The sequence below is a fragment of the Panthera onca genome, chromosome E3 (genome assembly GCF_046562875.1).
Source record: "Panthera onca isolate mPanOnc1 chromosome E3, mPanOnc1 haplotype 2, whole genome shotgun sequence".
NCBI lineage: Eukaryota > Metazoa > Chordata > Mammalia > Carnivora > Felidae > Panthera > Panthera onca.
Genome location: NC_138354.1, coordinates 25947528 through 25969546, shown reverse-complemented (window position 1 = coordinate 25969546; position 22019 = coordinate 25947528). Strand labels below are relative to the sequence as shown.

Sequence of the window (22019 nt, the reverse complement as noted above, 5' to 3'; positions counted from 1 at the left end):
CTTATTGGAGACTTGAGTCTTTATCCCAAGAATAATAGGAAGCCATTAAAAGGCTTTCCAGTGGGAAGGAGGCAGGTGGCCATCAGTGGGAGTTTTGGAAAGATTGTTCTTTACAGTACAAGAGAGATTGTGGTAGACCAGTTGGGTAGATGTTGTATTAGGGTATAGGAGATCATGGTCACTTGACTTAGGATAGTAGTAATATAGCTAAATAGATAGATTCAAGGGATATTTTAGACTTAAAATAAATAGGATTGGAGTGATGGACTGGTTGTGAAGGGTGGAGGAGAGGGAGGTTTTAGAATAATGCCTGGGTATTCTGACTTTGCTCATATGGGAGAAATGGTGACACCATTCATTGAGAGGGGAGAAAACACTGTAAGAGGATTTGGAGGGGAGATTGTGTTAGGCTTGGTCATATTGAGACAGTTGGTGATGGATATGAAAGTCTGGAGATAGAGAAGTCTGGGTGGAGATGGAGATTTGTAAGTCATGATTGTATGAACAATATTTGCTGTTGGAGGGTGGGTGGGAGAGGATGGACCAGAAGAAAACACAAGGTAGAGGACTGAGCCTTAATGAATGGCATTTACTGATCAAGAAGAGGAGGAGGAGCTTAAAATAGAAAATGTCTAGGGGCGCCTGGGTGGCTCAGTCGGTTAGGCGGCCGACTTCGGCTCAGGTCATGATCTTGCGGTCCGTGAGTTCTAGCCCTGCAACGGGCCCTGTGCTGACAGCTCAGAGCCTGGAGCCTGCTTCATATTCTGTGTCTCCCTTTTTCTGACCCTCCCCTGTTCATGCTGTGTCTCTTCCTGTCTCAAAAATAAATAAACGTTAAAAAAAAAATTAAAACAAAAATAAATAAAATGTCTAGAAAGGCCAGAGAAACTCCAGGAAACTGTGTGATCTCACAGCAGCTGCCTAGTCCAATGCCACTTAGTTCACAAGTGGCAGAACTAGAGTTTGTGCCCAAAGCCTATAGATACATGCATTGTACACTATTTTGAACTGGAGACACTTCACTAGCAATAGAATCAAAATCTTACCTTTTTGAACACCAGAAGACTGTCAAGGGTGACGTGGAAACGCCCGATGGCATTGCTAATTGATATCACTCCAAACGTTAGCTCTGGGAAGTCTTTGATCACATCATAGAACAACTCTGCTACTTCTTCCTCTAAATCCTGTTTGGGGAAGGATGTTGGGTAAGGCTTTGGTAGAAAGCAAAATACCTGGCTTATTTAAGGTCAAGGTGGAAATGGTGACCAATTTGTCTCCTCACCTTTCCAAGTTCTGGGGTTTTCCTGGGTCCCCTAAATCCCTTTTCATGGATGTTTCATACTCAGAATACTTATATGGCTATGACTAAGCCCAAAATAGACAACTCCACAGAGATTAATGAAGAGAATTGATAAACTTGATTTTTTCCAATTATTTATAATAAGGTTGTTCTAAACACACAGGTTTAGACTTAAACATTTATTCCTTAATCGCTTTCAGAAGAGGCGACTGATCTGGCCACATGGATCACCAAATATGAGAAACTTGGGGCTGAAAAGTGAAATGAGACAGAAAGAGGCACATACTCTTCCTATGTAAAAATATAATGCCAAAGTTCTGACTTCTACTGGGGGAAGGAAAGAATCATCAGAGTTACAGGACATGAGTAGAGACATATAAGAAACTCATTTTGCACAAGGAAAAACAATTTGCAAATTATTTATTATTCAGTGATGTTCTAAATGGGCCTCCAAAAGATCAGTTATACTATCAAAACCAATTTAATAAATGTCAGTCTCCTCTCCTCTCTCTGCATTCCTGTCCACCTTTCTGGTTAGCATCTCCTACCACTTCACCTTCCATTCTTTCCTTCTTCATTTTAACCCTGGAAAAACAGCTTGTTGGAAAAGGAAGAATGGGCATGGGATTAACCCAAGTGGAAGACCTCTCCTCACCCCCCCTTCCCAGACACAGGATCCTTACCAGTTGAAAAGTCACCTCCCACCTCTTGACCCCAGTACCTGGAAGAAGCCAATGATGACCAAGGGCCTGGATTTCACAAAATCTAACACCTGCTGGGTGTTATTGAACAAAAATGCTTTTTGGCTAATTTGTCTTCTCAACCAAACGACCAAGGCAGTAGATTCAACCACTCCTGGAAACAGAGACAGTTAAGTGGATCTCATAGCAGTTTCCTCTTAAACTGGAGCAAGACTTGTTTTTTCCAAGTTTAATGAGCAGAAGCATCTCAGTCTTGGACTCCCACACATTAAAGGCCAAGGTCAGTCCTTCTACTCCTTCCCACCCCAGTACCAAGGCATGAACATTAACAGCAGCAGCTAAACTTCATTGAGCACTTACCAAGAACAAGGCACTCTGCTGAGCAATTTGCATATATTATATCCCCAAAACAACACTACCATATGGGATAGATACTCTTACCCTCCCCATTTTGCAGAAGAGAAAACTGAGGTTTGACTTTCCAATGGCCATTCTACTAATGCACCTGGGAATCAAACCCAAGAGGAAGCATGCCTTCTCTTCTTTTCTTACCTACCTTCCAAAGTGACAGGAAGATAGATTTATTTAAAAAAAAATAAATGAATGAAATGTAAATAAAAATAGCAGCTAGCTTTGTGACTTTGGGAAAATTCCATTATTGCCTATGCCTCCAACTTCTCATTGAGATCTTCTCATGAAGGTCATAGGTCATGACTTCCATTTCTCAGCTATCATATGGGAGGTGCTAAGCACAGCAAAATCTTAGCTTCTAAAATTGGGACACATATACCATGTCTGGGGAGACTTAATAGTGTGCCAAAATGTGCATGAAGCTATAGACATATGTTTGCTAGAATCATCAATTCCACATGATGGTAGATACCATAAAATACTATTTTCTATCAAAGATTACTATAGAATAAAATGAAGCATTTAAATTGAGTTTATGAGATAAAGCAGTGTTTGTTTTAAGTAGCTTTGGACTACATCTATAGGCCCATATTCCTTCACTCAGCATTCATTCCTTCACTCATTCGTTCATTTGACAGATATGTGCTGAGTACCTATTATGTTATTGAGTGCTGTGCTTGGTCCTGGGGATATAATGGTGAGCAGAAACAAACGCAATCACACTGTTTTGCAGCTCTCGTTCTGTTGACTAGGACAATTGTCAAATAATTACACAAACAAGCATATAATCACACTCAAAGTAGGTATTCAAAAGCAAAGTTCTATGAGCCTGTAGCAAAGATACATGACCTAGACTGTGTATTCAAGGAAGGTTTCCTGGAGGAAATCACTTATGAGCTGAAAACTGAAGGATGCAAATGAGTCAATAAGAAGGCAACAATAAGAAGGAAATTGGATAAGGAAGGAGAGGGAAAGGCTTCCAGGCAGAGCAAGCAGTCTGTGCAGGACAAATTGCTGCATGCAGCTTGATGAATGCATGTCAGGTGGTAAATCGACTGGAAAGGACTCTATTTTCAGCATCTTTGCTTACATATAAATATATATGTTTATATAAATATAAACAATATAAGTTTAAAAAACTTACAGTGGAGTATATTTGCATACAGAAAGGTGTACAAATTATAATGTATAGTCTTAGGAATTTTTGCAGAATGAACACACCTGCGTACTACCCAGATCAAGAGATAGATCATTGCCAGGCTCTCACAAGTCCCCACTGGGCCCTCTCCTAGCCCCTGACACACCCCTACCTAAGGGTAACCACCATTCTAACTTCCAACAGCATGCATTAGTCTGCCTGCTCTTGAACTTCGTATAAATGGAATCACAGTGTGTGTTTTGGGGTCTGGCTTTGTTACATTTGTGAGATTCATGGGCTGTTGCACGGGCTGTGTAGCATTGTGTTTTGTGAATATTCTATAATTTATCCATCCTCTGTTGGTAAGCATTTGGGTTGTTTCCAAATTTGGGGCTGTTAATTAATTTTCATGCATGTCTCTGGGGGCACGTTGTATGCACTTCTGTTGGGTACATGCCCAGGAGTAGAATTTCTGGTCATAGGGCATGCTGCGTTCAGCTTTAGTAGATACCAATTAGGCCATTTTAAAAGCCACAATGAGTCAGGCCTGTAGAAGTTCATAGAACGACGGACGATGTGCTGGCCTCAAGGGACAGAGAGAGAGGGGGGAGGCTTCATGCCAGCCTCAGACCACGGCACTCCACCCTGTGGCAGTCCCCCTCTCCTCCTGGATTCAGCCCCAAGGCTGAGTTTCTATTTTCACATTCATGTAGACTATTCTATGTTCTAAGCCATCTTTCAGAAAGAAGCAGGCACAAATTATGGAAATACTTTCTCTTACAGGCATTTGTCTGAAAAAAAAAATGTTGTAAGTGCTCTGAAAGGAACTGGTTTCAAAGTCCCGAAAATACCAAAAAAGGTGAACAAAAAGCCCTCCGAGTCCATTTGAATTTCAGGTCATCAGAACCATAGTGCTGATCTCATGTGCCACTGTCTCCTGCTGTCTGTACGGCAGCCATGCCCTCTTCCCCCGGCACATTGGGCCTTGGCACCCACCAGTCCCTCCACCTGTGCTGCCTTTTCCTCAGCAATCAGGGCATCTCCTCTGGCTTATTAGTCCTAGATTTGGACTTTTCTTACCGCCACCCTCCTCCCCATCATATCATTTTCTATTTTATGATCTATTACATTTTCTTCATTGAGTCTACCTTTTTCTGAAACTACAATTTTTGTCTAGCTTGCTCGCTAGCTCCTGTAACCATCTGGCTCATACTAGGTGCTCAAGAAATAATTACAGAATGGATGAATGAGGTGAATGAATTATAAGATAAGCTAGCTTAAAGGAATTTGATCTCAGATCATCTTCTCTGGGATGTCTGAGTTCTCTTTGCCCCTCTGGATCCCATGGGACTGAGATAGCTCTTAACTTGATAAATAGTTTGTTCCTGAGTGTCTGCAGATCAGTCACTGCCCCACTGGCCATGTGTCTCCCCTGACTCTTGACTCTGAGCCAGAGGACATGGTAACAACTGAGGTGTGAATGTTATGTTAATGATTGACTGGGGCTGTCGTTCCACTGCATATTTCCAAGCACAAGCTATGAATGCATCATTAACTGAGGCCCTGAAGCCAACCTGAGTTTCCCTCCCTCCAGTGAGGAGGCCATGGCCAAGTCTCCCACCATTAATCCTTGGGAGACTAGAAGAGAACCAGAACTATAGCTTTGACCCAATAAGGACTAACCCCCACATGGGGAAGTTTTCATAAAAGTTGGGGCAGGAGACTAGCAGAGCTCTGTTGCCCGTCTTAGCTCAGGGAAGCCCTGTCAAGTTGGCAGAACTGACAGTATTCATCCTATTTAGGAAATGAGGAATTGGAAGGCTGGCTCAATTCTCATAACTAGTGTTTGTCCTAAGTCTAGGCCCTGGTTCCCTCCCAGTATCCCACTGCCTCTTTCCCTGGTTGGGGGTAATACTGAAGAAGAAGAGGGATGGGCAAACCTAGTAGAAATATGGGCTGGCTCCTTGTCCCAAGTCTGCCTGCAGTGGGGCAATTGCAATTCCATCCCATTCAAACTCAAAAACTATTCATGAAGAACCTAAGTGTCCCTGCACTGCACAAGGGTCAGGAAACTAATGGTTTGATAATAATAAGGACCACATCTGCCATTTACTTAAGAGTGCAGCACAATGCACAGCAGGGGTTGGTCAACCGCAGCCCATGGGCCAAATCTGACCTGCCAGTTGCCTTTATAAATAAAGTTTTATTGGAACACAGCCACACCCATTTATTTATGTGGAACTGCTTTTCCACTGCATCAGAGTTAAGTAGTTGTGAAAGAGATTGTCTGGCCCCTCACAGAAAACATTTGTTTTCTGCAGTGCTTATTAGCTGGGGATTGTTGAGAAAGTTGTTGTTCCACTTCTCTAAGCCTCGGATTCCCCAGCCCCTACACTGGGCTGTGACATTTGAAAAGGGGGCCAGAACAGTGGTGGAACACAGTAAATGGTTCAGATATGTGTCAGGGCTTGTGCCTTATAAACTTGTTTCATCTAACCAGCAACCCCTGGATGTAGATACTTGCACCATCCCCATTTTACAGATGAGGAAATTAAAATTTGACAAGAGGAAGTGATTGATCTTCAGGCATGTAGTAAGGATTTAAAGCCAGCTGGTGTGTGCCAGTTCTGGCAGCCTCTTCAGAGGACCCGGGAAAGGAAGTGAGATCAGCTCCTGACCCTGTGCTCTCACCAGACAACTAAGTACAAATACAGTTCTGTGAAGTAAAGGCCTTGAAGGAGGAAGCACAGGTGCTGTGGGAGCCCAGAGGAGGGCAGGCACCTTGACCTGGGCAGTCAAAGGAGACTTCCTGGGGGAGGTGGTGATGCAGCTTTCTGTATGGCAGAGGAGGTCCCAGGCACTGGCTTCTAGCAAAAGGGGCTCAGACAGTCTGGAAGTCGCCACATTGTCACCTTTATTGCCTCAAAAAGAAGTCAGACCTCACCTGGCCTTTAGGAGGTGAGGGCACTCCAGAACCTAAGCCACTCCATAAGCAGATATAGACTTCAACAAAATAACCAGTGTCTCTCATTTCTTCACCACCTTCCCCAAAGCCAACACATCACAAAAGATTCCTGTCTTGGGATCATTGAGTCACCATTGTTGACAGTTGTCACTCAGTATATCCCTAGGAAGCAGCAGTCACCGTGTTTCTTTTCTCACTGCTCCTGTCTACTCTCTCCATCTCTTCTCTGCCCTCCCCCTGCCTCTTCATTATCCCATAGGCCGGCTATGAGCCACTACACTGCTGGGTCTTGTTGGGTCTTATTTCTAATCTGCCCTGAGGTAGGTGCTTTTGCTGCACCTTCCCCTGAAAGTCTAGTCTGTGTCTCATTCCTCCTTGTGTCCACTCTGAGAACCGCAAGGTATCCTGCAGCTCCTGGAGGTGATGGCACTCTCTGGGCCCTTTTGGTTTTTGTCAGCAAAACTGAAACAGGCTTATTGCAGACCTGCTAAATGTCAGACCCTGCAAAAGACTATCTCAGTTTCCTGACTCAGTCATTCATACATATAAGGGGAGCATTCTCCCAACATAGTACAGGCTGTCTTGGGCACATTGGCATTCCTCAGTTTCATTCCATCCATCCATCCATCCATCCATCCATCCATCCATCCATCCATCAATTTTGCACACATTTATGCATTTATATATTTAGCATTAAAAAAATTAGGACCTACCATGTACCACACTGAGACATATAAATCTTCAGGCATCCTTAACACCAATATACGTCTTAACACATGGTAGTTTCTCAGTAAGATCATTGTTTATGTGAATGAACAAGTTAATGAACAAAGTGGATGATGATAGAAACTAAAGTGGTTGGTAGTCACTCTGTCCCAAATCTGTCTTGTTTCATCATCTCCCAGTCTCCCTTTTGGTCAACCAGTGCTTCCTTGTCCTGGGACCCTGTCAAAATCATTCTAAAGTAGAAGATTGGGATAGTAGGTAGGTAGTGGAGTTAGGAACTCACTCTCTGGTCTCTGGGAGTTTATGAGCTATGCATCTCACTATCCCACCTCATGGTACTTCTAGAACCCACCAGCTGAGATACAACTGTGGTGGAGGCAGCTATGGATTCACTAAAACTTATTTTCCTTATGGACACAGATCAGGGCCATATTGCCCAGCCTTTCAGTTGACTGGGACCATGTAATAGAATTTTGGTCAATGGAAAGAGATATGATGTTTGCCACTTCCAAGCTTGGGTCACCAACACTACCATTGGCAACCCTCTGGCTCCTTGCCCCAACTATTAGATAGAGAGAAAATGGTAGATTAGATAGAGAAAAATGGAGGCCTCAGGGGCCCTAAGGGAGGGCAGAGCCACAAGCTGGAAGGAACCTTGGTCCTTGAAAGACTTGGGGAGCAGAACTCCCCACCTCCACCCTCTGACTGCCAACTGGGCTCTACATGAGCAAGGAGTAAACTTGTAATTCTTTCACACCACTGAAATGCTGGTGTTTGTGTTTCCACAGCTAGCATTGCCTTGATTGACACACAACCACTATTACCTTTGCAACTGATGGGTTCTGACCTGTTGCCCTCAAAAAACAGCTTCAACTCTGGGGCCTCCTTAACGTTAAACTCCGTTTGAAGTTCCTTCTCGACTGTGATGTCCACTTTGCCAAAGCCAAGCCCATTCTTGCCTTTGCCCATGATCTCCACCGCTTTGCCCAGCTCTTCAGCCAGGCTCCTGGATTGCTTGGACGATGGGTTATCTGAAAAAGCCAGTATAAGTCAGAAGTTGCTAGACTTATCTCTCAGGGAGGAGGCTCGGTTTCACTTGCTTAGCTCCTGGGCCTTCCTCACGCTGTGCTGTAATAGGTAAATTTTCAGAAACATGACAGGATGGGAGACACATATTTTGTGAAATTGGTCATTTGGGAGGTGCATCAGGGTTCTGTGGACTCAACAACACTGGAAGTAATACAACTTTGGGCAATTCATTCCAACTCTGTGAGTCTCACTTCCCTCATGGGTAAAATGAAAAAAATAATTGTGATGACCCCATAGAGTTGTCAGTCAAATAAGACTTATTTAGCAATCAATTATATGTTGCCTATTAATTTCTAAGAGATTTCCATGGATTGAGCCATCTAATCCTATGGGGTAGGTATGGTTATTATATGAATTTTATAGATGAGGAAACTGATTGGCAGCAAAATGTCCTACTTGCCCAGGGCCACATGGCAGTGAGATATAGCCAGGATTTGGAACCACTAAATCAGCTCTGTAACCAATATTGGCATGTTAAACCCTTAGCACAATGCTTGGCACATGGTAAGGACCTAATGCATTATTATTACTACCATTATTATTGAGCAGTTTCTATGGTCAGAAATTCTAGGGAAAAGAATGAGGGGACATGCGCACCATCTGGTAGAAAATCCTGGAGTTACAGGCCAAATTGAGCCCCTCCATTTGCCCTATAGCTGCATGTAATATTGCAGGGGACTCTCAAGCAAGCAAGGTCAGGTGTGAGAAAGATGGGGGTGGGGAGAGGTTATGATGCTCCCCTACTCTTTCTGATCCTGTCCTTTGGGGTTGGTGGTGTCAAAGAGACCTAACACTCTCAATTAAGATTCCTTGGCCCCTCATATTGCTGGGCAGTGGGGGTGGGGGTTTAGGAGTAGGGAGCCCTTTTCTGGAAAATGGCCGCAGGGAGCTGGAATGTGATCCTGGCAGAAGAAGGCCTTCCTGGCCTAAATGAGAGGGGACGAAAAGGCACTCACATTTGCCTTCCTTCTTCCTGATAACACTGAGATTGCAGGCCCCTCAGTGCCCCGATGTCTGCGGCAGATGGACAGAGCCAGGGCAGGGGGGTCATTGATTCCCTTTCAAGTCAGAATACATTCCCCTTTTCAGCCCCCACACCTCTCTCCTGTCCATCTGGAGCACTTGGAAAAAGTGCAAGTGACCTCCACTGCCTGGGCAAATTCCAAGCCCAACAGAGAGGTCTTTTGTAAAGCAAAACCCAGAAAGCCTGCTTCAGGACAACTGGAACACGCCCCGCTATCAGTCAGCACACCTGCTTCTGCGATGGAACCCGAAAGTGAATGATGGTTTTCATTAAATTCCCAATCAGTGAACAGGAAGTGGGACTTTTCGCCTCTCCACTGCCTGCTCTGTCACCGTCATTGCCTTCGATACCCACTGCCCCCAATCCATCACCACCAACAGGTCCTGGCCTGTTGCCAGCTGCTCAGGCCCTCAGGCCTCTCCCCTGGCTTCCTTGTGGATTTGGCCCTGCCTGGCTCAGGGTTGCTGATTGACTTCCTGTCCAAATCTGAGTCTCTAAGGGAAGCAGCTCAGGGCAAGGGAAACACATGGAATGATTGTCCAAATGATGGAGCTTTTAGAAGTTCCACCCACAGCCCAGTGCTCTTGAGTATCCGGAATGGAAGAAATGAGAGAAGTAGTCTATATTAGCTGGAATGCTGGGATCTGAAAGCTAGCTGGACAGGATCTAACAATAATAGCCTTGGAGATTCATCCACCCATTCATCTGTCCATTCATCCAGTCATTCACAATTCATTTGGCAAATCCTTTTTAGGATCTGCCATGTGTCAGACACTGTTCTAGGTACTGGAGATTTAACAACCAATAGATAAAAATCCCTGCTCTTGTTGGGGAAGACAGAAAATAAACAAGTAAAGAAATAAAATATACGCTATATTAGATGCTAAGTGCTAAGTGGAAAAAAAAGCGCAGCTGGACGTTGGGAGTGTCAGGGGGATTAAGTTTAAGTAGGGAGGCTAAGGGAGGCCTCACTGAGAAACAACATTTTAATAAAGACTGAAGGAGGTGAGGAAGCAGGCTATGTGGATATCTGGAGAGAGAGAGCTTCCAGGCAGGGGAACCATAAGTGCAAAGGCCCTGAGGTGGGAGTATGTGCAGCATGTTTGAGGAATGACAAGGAGTCTGGCCTGGAGCAGAATGACAGGTGTCAGGGTCAGATAACATAGGACCTTGTTGGCCCCTGAATAACCCCTTCTCTGAGGGTTGTAGAAAGATACTGGAAGGTTTGGGGCAGAGTTAGATATGATCCTACTTATTTTTAACTGGATTGTACTGAATGTTATATGAACATTAGACCGAAGGGGAAAGGGGTGGATCCAGGGAGACCAGTGGGAGGCCTCTGTAACAATCCAGGTGAGAGGTGATAATGACTTGAGCCAGAGTGATAGCAATGGAGGGGGTAAGAACTGGTCAAAGTCTGGAGACATTTTGAAGGAGGAGGTGACTGGAGATAGATGAGAGAAGCGGGAGGAGATGATAGATTGGATGTAGAGTGTGAGTGAAGAAAAGAGGTCAAGGATGACTCCACTGATGATGATGATGGTGGTGATGGTGATGGTGATGATGGTGATGATAGTAATGATAACAAGGTAACAACAACTACAAGTTATTGAGCACTCACTGTGCTAATCACTTTGCTAAATGTTACATGCTTTATCCTGGTTAATCCTCATAACAACCTCTGAGTTATCTACCATTCCAGGTGAGGAATGTTACAGACAAGAGATGGAAATCCAGAGGTCTTATGGCTGGTACACATTTAGGCTGAGATTCAGCTCCAAGACTGGATGACTCCCAGATTCATGCTCTAACTGACCATATAGGTTAGCTGATCTGAAAAAGATTTCTTTTCCTGGAAGGAGGGATGGGATGCATTTTCCATCTCCCCTGCTCTAGGTGGTTTCCATCAGAACAGAGAGTATCTGTAGAGCCAAATCCACTCTTTATGATTTACAGTCCTGTCTTCTGGTTTCTTTTTAAAATTTGCAAATCAGTTTTACCTCTGTGGTTCTGGAACCTTGAATTCCAAGCTTGTAAAGATGAAATCAATGTGTACACTCCTCAGGTCTTGGTGCCTATGTCCTGCCCTGGCCAACTGGAAATGCCAGTTTGGCTGGGGTATGGTAACAATTCAGATGTACATTGTTGCTTGGGCAGAGTGGAGCTCAGTGGGCTGTGGGTGTGTAGGGAGCCCTCTGCTGGGATGCTGAGACTTCTTGCAAGTACAGCCTTCTTTGGGTCCTAAGCTCTACCTAGAGACAGTTCATTGTCTGACACATACTACTATATGGCACTCATTGAACTTCATTAGGTTGTTTCATAAAACAGAGACAGTTATGGTGGTTTATAGCACCTGCAGTTCAGGGAGGTTGTTTTTTTAAATATCTCTGTGCCTGTGTTTCCTCATCTACAGAATGGTGATACTAATAGATCCTATACCTTAAGATGATCCTACACAGTAAGACAAGGTGTTCAAAGCTCTGGCACAAAAGTGCCTGAAAAACATTAACTATTTTGATGACATAGGTGGGGGAACCCTTGATCTTGCTCTGACTAGGTTCTCTCTGGGAAGGGGGAGTCTTATAGAAATGTCAGGATCCTCAGCAGATCTTCTGGTTCTTGGGGAAAGAGACACAAGGGTGACTAGCACCAAGTCATCCAGTATAAGCCTGGGCCTATTCTGTGGCTCTCACATTGATTTTAGTGTAAGCAAATGAGACCCAGGGTCATGTTACAATAGGGAATTGGTCTCTGAATGTCTGTGTGATGTGTAGATGTGTTAATGGCTAATGGACCTAGGATCAATATTTGCCTGGGTCTTTAGTAGATAACCCTGGGTTCCCTTTTTCTGAGAAGCCAGTGTGAATCAGGGGAGGGGCTGGTGGATGGGGAAATGTGAATGTAGGGACTGGAGATTAGCTCCCAGCACAGGCAACTGGAGTCTGCCTTTCTTTAGATGGTGGTTCTCAATGGGGGACATTTGGCCATATCTGGAGACATTTCTGGTTGTTACAACTAGAGTGCTGCTGGAATCCAGTGGGTAGAGGTGAAGGATACCACTAAACATCCTACAGTGCATCCCCCGCCCACCGCACACACACAACAAAGAATGATCCAGCCAAAGTGTCAGTAGTGCTGAGGATGAGAAACCCTACTTTAGACCGAGCTCCAGATCAAGCATGGAAAAGTATTCTGAGAATAATCCTCTCCCATTCCATAGGGCCAGTATAGTGTATAGAAGTGCTCACAGATGATAGGAACTTCGGGATGGTAATCCGTCCCTTTTAGTTCCTCAAGGGTCAGCCAACAAATTCCTCTGACCATCATAATGGCCTTTAAGGCCCTAAAGGACTGTACTTCCTTTCTGATCTGATCTCCCACTTTCTTTAGCACCTCAGCTTTAGCCATCCTGGCACATTCCCACCCAGGGCCTTCACACTTGCTGTTCCCTCTGCCTGAAATGCGCTCCTCCCAGCTATCTGCATGGGTTGCTGCCTTCCTGCCTTCAGTTCCTTGCTGAATTTTTACCTTCCCAGACCACCCTAAATAAACTTGCAGCGTCACTTCCACTAACTTTTTGCACTTCCTGTTGCTCTTCTGTTTTTCTCCATAACACTTTTAACCATAAGACATACTATATTTTTTACTTATTTGTTTATCTTGGGTCTCCCCTCTTTAGGACCTAAGTGCCACGAAGCAAGGATGTCCATCTGTTTTGTGCCTAGAAGTCTATCTGGCACATAATAGGTATTTGATAAATATTGAATGAATGAATGAATGAATGAATGAATGAATGAAAAATAAGTAAGTCGCTAAATAAATATTTCAGTTACAGCACAGTTTTGTAAGATGGATTGTACATTTGGTGTCAGACCTTGTCTAAAATCCAGGCTGTACCACTTATCAATTGTATGACTTTGAACAAATTTTCCAGCCTTTCTAAGAAGTCTTTACCTCATAATGTAAGATGGAGATGGTGAGACCAAGTACAGTGCCTGGAATACATATGCTCAATAAATAGCCATTATCATCATCTTCTTCATCTTCATCACCATCCTTTATCCATATTGCCATCTTCATCATCATCATTATCATCGTCTAACCTGTTCCCAGGACTCTTGCCATCTCTGCTTTAGAGGCACTTCCTAAATGACCCTAGACACAGCTCCTGATGAATCTCATTTTGGCCTCTCCCCACTAAAGGTAGCCTACCCTTCTCTCCTTGCCTCATTCATGCAGAACATTATGGCCAAAGGCAAGTTCAGTTCATTCACTCATTCATTCAACATTTCATGCAGGCCTACCATGTACAATGCCAGATGTTACTAATCAAGAGATGAATGAGATTTGGCCTCTGCCCCCCCATAGAGCCCACAAGTTTAAAAGCCATTTCAATACAGTTTAGCAAATGCTATGAAAGGGTGAGTACACAGGATTGTGTCGGCATGGGAGGGCCTGCCAGTCAGTGTAGGTGGGAGTAAGGGTGGACACGGCCTCCTGAGAAGGTGGCTTCATGAACTTAAACCTCACAATCCAGATGAGGTAGTATAAGAAGGACACTGCGGGCACAGGGAATTGTAAATGCAAAGGCCCTGAAGCTTGAGCCAGTGTGGCCTACCTGAGGACCACAAATTATTCAGGGACTAGAGCATAGCTCTCATATGAAGTGGGGAAGTTGGCCAAGTCTAGACCAAGCAGAGGACACTGTAGCCATGTTAAGGAGTTTGAGGTCTTAGAGAATCACTGAGGGTTTTTAATCAGGAAGTGACCCAATCAGACTTGGATTTCAGAAAAAAAAAATACCTCTGGGTGTGCTGTAGGGACAGCACTGGAGGGGGCAGGGAGACCCTTGAGAAGGCTACTGCAGTGTTTTAGGTGGGGAACACAGTGACCTGAACTAAGGCAATGGCAGGGGGATGCGAAATCTGGAGAGTGCAGAGGGCTTTAGGAGGTGGTATTAACAGGACCTGGCGGGTGATGGGTTGGATGTGAGAAAAGAGAAGAGTCAAGAATGACCTTGAGATTCATGATTTTGACATTGGGTGGATAGTGGTGCTATCAGTTAAGGCAGGGCATGAGAAAAAGCAAGTTGTAGGGAGCAAATCAAAGATGCTGAGGCCTGTTTTGAACACATGTGGCATTTGAGACATGTGAGGGACATGCAAGAGCAAGGGTCCTACTGACAATTGACTCTTGAGCCTGGAGTCCTCAGAGAGATGAAGAAGTGAGCAACAACTAAGGATTTGAGACTTACTATATAGTATGTCCCTGGGACAATATTGGAAAAATATTTTGTTGTAAAGAGCCATTTATTCCTAGAAAAAACTGTTTATCATACTTTCCCCAAGGGATTAGATTTTCCAAAGGTCACTTTAGAAGGCCTGCCAGGTTTTGAAAACTCATTTTGACTTAAACTGAGTATTGGAAGGAGTCAAATATTCAGATGTAATGAGCTTGACTGTCTCTTTTGGATAACAACATCTCTGCTGGTGTTTACTGCTTTGAAATACCTGCTGGTGGGAATGCTTTAAGTTTAAAGTATTCAAATTGGTGGTCATTAAATGTCATTAAGGAATGTAAAATTGATTGACTCTGTCTGTAGCCCCAGGTTCAGTGTCAATCCCTGAATTATAAGATGTCAGTTAAAGCCCCGAAGAACCATGGACTCTCCCTTCTGCCTGATTAAAACAGAGCAGTCACTTGGGCAGAGATTTGCATTCTTATGTGGGCAGGACAGTTTCCTTTTCTTTTGTGTCTGCTGCACCATTTTTGGAAGGGTAAATGTGTGTTGAGATGTGTGTTGTGTCATGCAAAGTGTATGGCTCAACATTGAGAGTCCAGGATCAGAGATTAGGGCCACTGCAAAAAAGAAAAGACAGAGGTCTTCTTCTTGGATGTCTGAGCTGTGCAAACCATTAGCTTACAGTTCTACTTCAGGTGGAATAGAGCTGCAGGGTTCTCAGTTCTTCCCTGAAAGGAACCATAAAACAGATGTGTAAGTGCTGGCCCACATTCTGGGGTGGATGAGAGATGTGGGGAACCGGCTGGAGGAGTCAATCAACAAAGTGGAAATGCCTGCCCTGCTCGCAGGCTTGTGCAAATAGCCCATATTGGATCTCCCCTACAAGATCTTACTCCATGGGCTCGAAGTAAAACCCAGCATGTACCCTGGTGCCAAGGTTGAAGGAAACCATTAACAGCCTGGGCTAGATGGAGATCAGAGTCTCAGAACTATTTTGATGGAATTTTACACATCAGGAATGCTCCACATTGGATGGAAGCAAAAATGACACAATCACATTTTCCCTTCTGGGAACTATCAAGGTTAAAGGCACAAAAAAGAGTGTTTTTGTTCCACGGTGCTATGAAGTGGCTGCACAAGCCAGCTGAGGAGGCTCTGGGACCCAGGGCAGCTGATGCCATCACATGCCCGAATTTCCTGATTCAAGTAACATCCCTCAGACCGCACCAAATAAGAAGAGACTGGGACCTGAATTTCAGATGGGGTGACACAGACTCAAATGCTACAGGGGTGAGGCAGGGAGTGTGACTGTGTGGGGTTGGCTGGATAGAGATGTGGCGAACTAACAGGCATGTTTTCTGATCCAAAAGGAAAATCTCTACTCAGCTTAAGCCAGTTGTCACATTGCAAGAATGTGAGCCTGTGCCTCCAGATCTTCTATTTCTTTAAAAGCAGATGTAAATTCAATTATAATTGTGAAATCTCTCGATTTTTAAAACATTGTGTGGCCTAGGGGCACCTGGATGGCTCAGTTGGTTGAGGTTCTGACTTCAGCTCAGGTCATGATCTCACAGTTTGTGGGTTTGAGCCCTGTGTCAGGCTCTGTGCTGACAGCTCAGAGCCTAGATCCTGCTTCGGATTTTGTGTCTCCCTCTCTGTCTCTGCCCCAACCCCACTTGTGCCTCTCTCTCAAAAATATATAAACGTTTAAAAAAAAATTAAAACACTGTGTGGCCCAAACATAACCCACCTGCTGGCCATCTTGTGTCTATGGGCTGCCTGTTACATCCTTGATTTCAGGATAACAGGAAAGAAGAGGAGCCATAAAGAACTGAGAAGTGCGCCAGAGAGATCAAAGGGAACCAGAAGGGAATGGGCTCATGGGCACCAAGGAGCGAAGGGACTCAGGTTGGGTCTCAGATTGGAGTACTCTAGGTCAAAGAAGGTGAAGACTGGCAAGCGCCTATTGGATTTGGGAATGAGTTGTCCTTGGAAACTTAACCTGAGCCAAACAGCCCATAAAGCCAACCCTATGTAGGAAACAGTTGCTGACATTCCTGCCCAGAAGAGAAAACTATTCCTGGTGGTTCAATGTCTAGAAGATCTTATACCACCCGGCTGCCTCTCAGCCACCCCAGCTTCAGGTTGCATTTGATCAAAAGCCGTTTCAAGGCTTTTACATAATGTGATTAAGACAGATAATGCCACGGGTTCCCGAAAACCTGTTTCTTTTGCCTCTTCATTTATACTGCTGGAATTTGTTTCCCAGCCTCTCTTGCAGAGCTGTGGCCATTGGAATGCAGGCAGAAGTGGTGTTAAACAGTGCTTCTCACCCTGTAATATGAATGTGAATCACCTGGGACTCTGACTCAGTAGGTCTGGAGCAAGGCCTGGTATTTTGCAATTCTGACAAGCTCCTAAGTGATGCTGGCATTGCTGGTCCATAGACCACACTTTGAATAACACTGATGTGCACCATTTCCAGGGCTGGCCTGGCCTAGAAGCATGTCCTGTGTCTCTCAATCCATTTCCTGGCTGGAGGCAGAGGATTCAGTGGAGTACCCTAGGCCCTAAGGGATGCTTGGGTCACTAGATGGAAGGACCCTGGGCACTTGAATGACTGTATGGAGCAAAGTTTCTCTGCAGACCTGCCTGAGACTAAGATTTAAGAAATCAACCTTTACAAAACTAGATTTGGGATTTGTTATAGCAGTTAGCTTTCCCGAACACAGTGATCTTTAAAATATCTAATCAAAATCAGAACAATGAAAGAGTTTGGGTACAAAGGTGGGCAATCATTTTTAGAATTCGTTTCATTAAAGGACTTCATTCATCTAGCATTAAAAATCGAGCCACAATGTACAAAGAACTAGTAAGATGTTTGGCACACTTAAATTAGCCTACAACCTTGGATCTTGTGGCAAATACTGTGAATCAGCCATTCCCAAGCTCTTTGCTTCCTGAACCATTGAGGACAGAAACCTAAAATATTCACCATCTCAGACTCCTCATTTGGGAATAGCCATGGCAGAGTTCTAGCCAATAAGATATAACAAGAGTCACTGGTGGAGCTTTTGAAAAAGTTTTTTTTGTTTTTGTTTTTTTCAAGGAACATACTTGGCTGACATGTATTTTGTCCTTTTGCTATTTGCCTGTCCCTCTTTTTCCCTAGCAAAATGTGCAGTGCAATGCAAGAAGTGCCACAACCATCTTGTGACCACAAGCTACATACAATATATCAGGGGCGATGGAGCAAGAAGATAGGAGGAGCCTGGGTCCTTGATACTGTGAAGCTGCTAGGACAGCCATTCATTGCCTATCCCTGGTCTACATATGAGAATATGAGATAAATCTTGGATTTAAGTCATCATTAGCAGATTTTTTTTTTTTTATTCCTTGAAGCTGAACCCAGTCCTAACTGATAGAAAGTTGATCATGTGTTTGGGGCCACGGGAGGATGAAGACTCATTTACTGAGCATTTTCCATGTGCCAGATCCTTCATAGATATTTAGTCAATCCCTATAATGACTCTACCACTTTCATTATTCCCACTTCACAGATAAAGTAGGTGAGACACAAAGAAATGTACCTAAGGCCACATATCTAGTTTATGGCAGTGAATTTTACACTCACGCTTGCCTGGCTCCCAAACTTGTGTACTTTACTCCAAACCTTGATGTCATCTATAGACAAAGTGTGTGGATGAGTCAAGTTATAAAAAACAACAACAACAACAACAACAACAAAAAACACTTTCGGATTTACCAGTGCTTGGCATGTGGTCTTTGGTAAATACTGATGTCAGTAACAATAGATTCCAAAGGGTTCACTCCACTGCTCTGGCTAAAGATTGCCCATCACTGGGCATCACTGGGAGGCCAAATAGTGAAGATTTCTCTCACTTCAGGCCAACCTTCAAGTTTCAAGATGCATTTGAATTGGACTGGAGACCCTAGCACATTCTAGGATGCAAGAATGCAGGAGTTAAGCCAGAGGAGGCTGCTCAGCTGGTTTACAGCTTGGAGAACCATTTCTGAGGACAATTCCAAGCTGTCACTTCTCCATGAGACACTCAGTGTATACAGTTCAGACTATTCTAATGGCATGAGTATGGATTCAACTACAAAGTCTCGGAGAGCAGAAACCAAGGCCTCTTTTCTCTGGGGCTCCCATCGGACCCACCCAAGGCCTGGCACTGAGCAGAGCTGAGTAAAAGTAGGATGAATCAGAATGCAATAATAATAGTTGTGCCCAATGGGTGCTCACTAGGCACTCATGACTGCATACTTGAACCCATTTTCATCACCACAGCAACCTGCAAGGGAGAAATTATTAGCATGTTTGTGCAGAGGAATCTAATAATAATGATAAAGAGAATGGCAGCCAAAACATTTCTTAAGCTCTTATTATGCACTAGGCACTGTGAGAAGCACACTAGGAATTATATCCTATTGCTAAATTCCCTATTTCACAGCCAAGTAAAGAGAGGCTCAGAGTGATCCAGGTCACCTGCTCAAGGTCATCTGAGCAGTAAGTGGCAGAGTCCTGCGTTTGAGCCTAGGACCGTGAACCTCTAAGCACTGAACTTCATCCCAGGACATGCACTGGTCACACTGGAGAGAAAAGGAAGCCTGTGAGGCATCAGGGTTAGTGGAAGGCAAACTGACAGAAGGGAGAAAGGGCTATGCCACAGCAGCAACCAAGAGGAGGAGAAGAGAATTTAGGGGAAGGGGCTGCATGGAAAGGGGCAGAAACCAAGAAGGGGCAGCACTTGTACCTCACTGCCCAGCTCTGGAACCTGAGTCCTTGCCAGGCTTCAGGGAATCTGGATGCTAGTCAGGCCAGGTACAGCCCAGCAGCAGGTCTTTGGGGACTGACACACAGCCAGACATTTCCCAGGAGTGGCTTTGGAGGCAGGATTCTGGAATCCAGTGTTGACATCTACTTTCTGTATCCTCCCAATCCTTGCACGTGGGAAGTGGTGTGGCACAGGGTTTGTAGTCCCCACTTGTGAGCTCTGTGACCTTGGGCAAATCGCTTGGCCTCTCTGAGCTTCTGTTTCCTCAGCTATAAAATAGGGAGACAAATGGTGCCACCATGCTGGGTTGTTGTGAAGATCAACTAACTTAACATTTTGTAGGGCACTAAGGACAGTGCCCAGCACACAGTTAGTACTGACTATGTGAAAGCTGTTATGAAAATCCCTCCCAAGAGCACAGCTCTGTGCCCAGTGCCCCAGGGAAAAGAAGAAATGTCCACTGAAATGAAGAACAACAGTCCAAAGAACAAAAGTAGACAGGCAGAGTTCAGATAAAGGTGATGGTCTGCAAATCTTTGCTCAAGAGCTTGCCCATAGCTGCCACCATTTATTGCCCTCTGCTTGTGTTCCAACCACTTAACATATTATCTCATTTAATCTTTACAACAATCCAGTATGGTTGGGATGCTCCTGCCCTCGTAACAGAGGGGAAAGTTGAATTTCAGAATATAAAGACACTGATGAGTAAAAGTTGGCTTTTTACCTTCAGTGGTACAGAGGAGCAACATACAAATCAAGACTAAATCAAGCGTAGTATTTTGCAAATTGCTTAACATCCCTGGACCTCAGCATTCTCATCTGGAAATCGGGAATGATAGTATATCCATATTAATTTTAAATATGTTAATAATATGTGTTCTCATCTGTTCAGCAATATATAAAACTTTGCTGGCTTCCAGGAGCAAAGAGATAGATCTCACCCTACCCATCACCCATCACCCAGGAGTGGGGGACACTCACGGAAGAGCACCATGAGGAAGCGGGTCTGGTTCAGCATCTGGGTCAGGCCAGCAGGTGTTAGCACCAGCAGGTTGCCTTCCTCCACAATATGCAAAGGCTGGGATATGTTGATGCTGGCTTCCTTGACGTCCTCCTCTGGGAAGCCCTGGACAGTGGAGCCGCGAGAGGCAGCCAGCAGCAGGGAGATCCATAGCAGCTCCATGGCTATTTTGTAGGGCCACAAGGAGGAACAGGAGCCCTTATCAACACAGGTGGCAGGGCACCACGTCATCATTCCCTCCCTGACTCTCCTTCCCCGCCTAGCCAGTTTGTTTATGGAGAACACGGCCTGAACATGGCCCACTGCTCCCTAGCAGTGCCCACACATGGCAGTAGCACTGGAAGAGATGCAAAGTGTTAGCTTAACCTCAGCCCCTACGTAAACTGTGCGGGGATAGTTCAGAGCAGCAGGACCCTGCTCAGAGCTCCACGAAGCCAAATCACACGCCAGCATTTGAGCCCACTGGCTTCCCAGGCAATAGGTGAGACTATTGTAGAGATGAGTCCCACTCCAGAGTCCTGGGATGAGCCTCTGGACCCCAGAAATAAGGGGTAAATTCCCCATCACAGCTTCTGCTTCACACTCCTCCAGCTCCTGCTTGAATGCCCCTTATAATGGGAAGCTCGTGACCTCGCTTCTCATTCATGTATCCCATTTGATTTTTGAACAATTTTTCTCAACTGTAAATATTTCTTTTAAACGTCATGAGGTGCCAGGAATTGAGCCCCTCGTTGGGCTCTGTGCTGACAGCATGGAGTCAGCTTGGAATTCTCTTTCTCCCTCTGCCTCCCTCTCTCTCTCTCTCAAAATAAATAAATAAACATTTTTTTAAGTCATAATTGTAGGTCACACTTGTAAAAATTCCAAGCAATACAATAAAAACATGTTAAGTAGAAAATAAAAATGTCTCTCATAGTCCCACCTCTGAGAAAGCTACTATTAATAGTTTGGAATGGATCCTTATACATATTGAAAATTCCTGTATAAATGCACATTTGAATGTATAATTTTAAACATAAATGGAGTCAGCTATGCATATTGTTCAGTGTTCTGATTTTCTTACTCCATAATGTGAAATATATCCTAGGTACTTTCCTATAAAAGTACATTCCTTTTTTTCTTTTCCTTTCCTTTTTTTCTTTTCCTTTCCTTTTTTTTTCATTTTCTTTCTTTCCTTTTCTTTCTTTCTTTCTTTCTTTCTTTCTTTCTTTCTTTCTACATTTTTTAATTGTTAGAATGGTAGAATGGTCTGGATCAGAAGCTTCCTTTCTGTAAGTTCCACTTTCCCTAATTATGTCTTCCTGTCTTCCCTAACAATTTAGAGCATAGAATCACCTCTTCAGATCTTTGTAAGTACTCCTCAAGCATAGAGCTATTTCTCTGTGTAGCGTGGACTACCTGAGTGTCTTGAAGAAGAAGACCTATAGCAGGTAGGAGTGGGTGCCTGGGTGATTGAGTCAGTTAGACGTCCAGCTCTTGGTTTTGGCTCAGGACATTATATCATGGTTTGTGGGATGGAGCCCTGTGTTGGACTCAGCACTGCCAGCACAGAACCTGCTTGAGATTCTCTGTCTCTGGTCCTGCTCTGCTCATGCTCTCTCTT

At 44.3% G+C, this 22019-nt stretch overlaps 2 protein-coding genes across 3 annotated transcripts in view; one reads left to right on the top strand and one right to left on the bottom strand.

The window, feature by feature from the left end:
• The window catches only part of ACSM5 (acyl-CoA synthetase medium chain family member 5), a 116848-nt gene that overhangs the window by 58636 nt on the left and 36193 nt on the right, over positions 1 to 22019 (top strand). The gene's annotated exons all lie outside the window — the stretch shown is intronic.
• The window catches only part of PDILT (protein disulfide isomerase like, testis expressed), a 42966-nt gene that overhangs the window by 14269 nt on the left and 6678 nt on the right, over positions 1 to 22019 (bottom strand). The window contains exons 2-5 of the mRNA XM_060648669.2: positions 20377 to 20580; positions 8066 to 8272; positions 2022 to 2155; positions 1047 to 1184 (exon numbers count right to left, since the gene is read on the bottom strand). Coding sequence (XP_060504652.2) covers positions 1047 to 1184; positions 2022 to 2155; positions 8066 to 8272; positions 20377 to 20578 — 681 coding nt within the window. The 5' untranslated portion in view covers positions 20579 to 20580. The remainder of the gene's footprint in view (positions 1 to 1046; positions 1185 to 2021; positions 2156 to 8065; positions 8273 to 20376; positions 20581 to 22019) is intronic.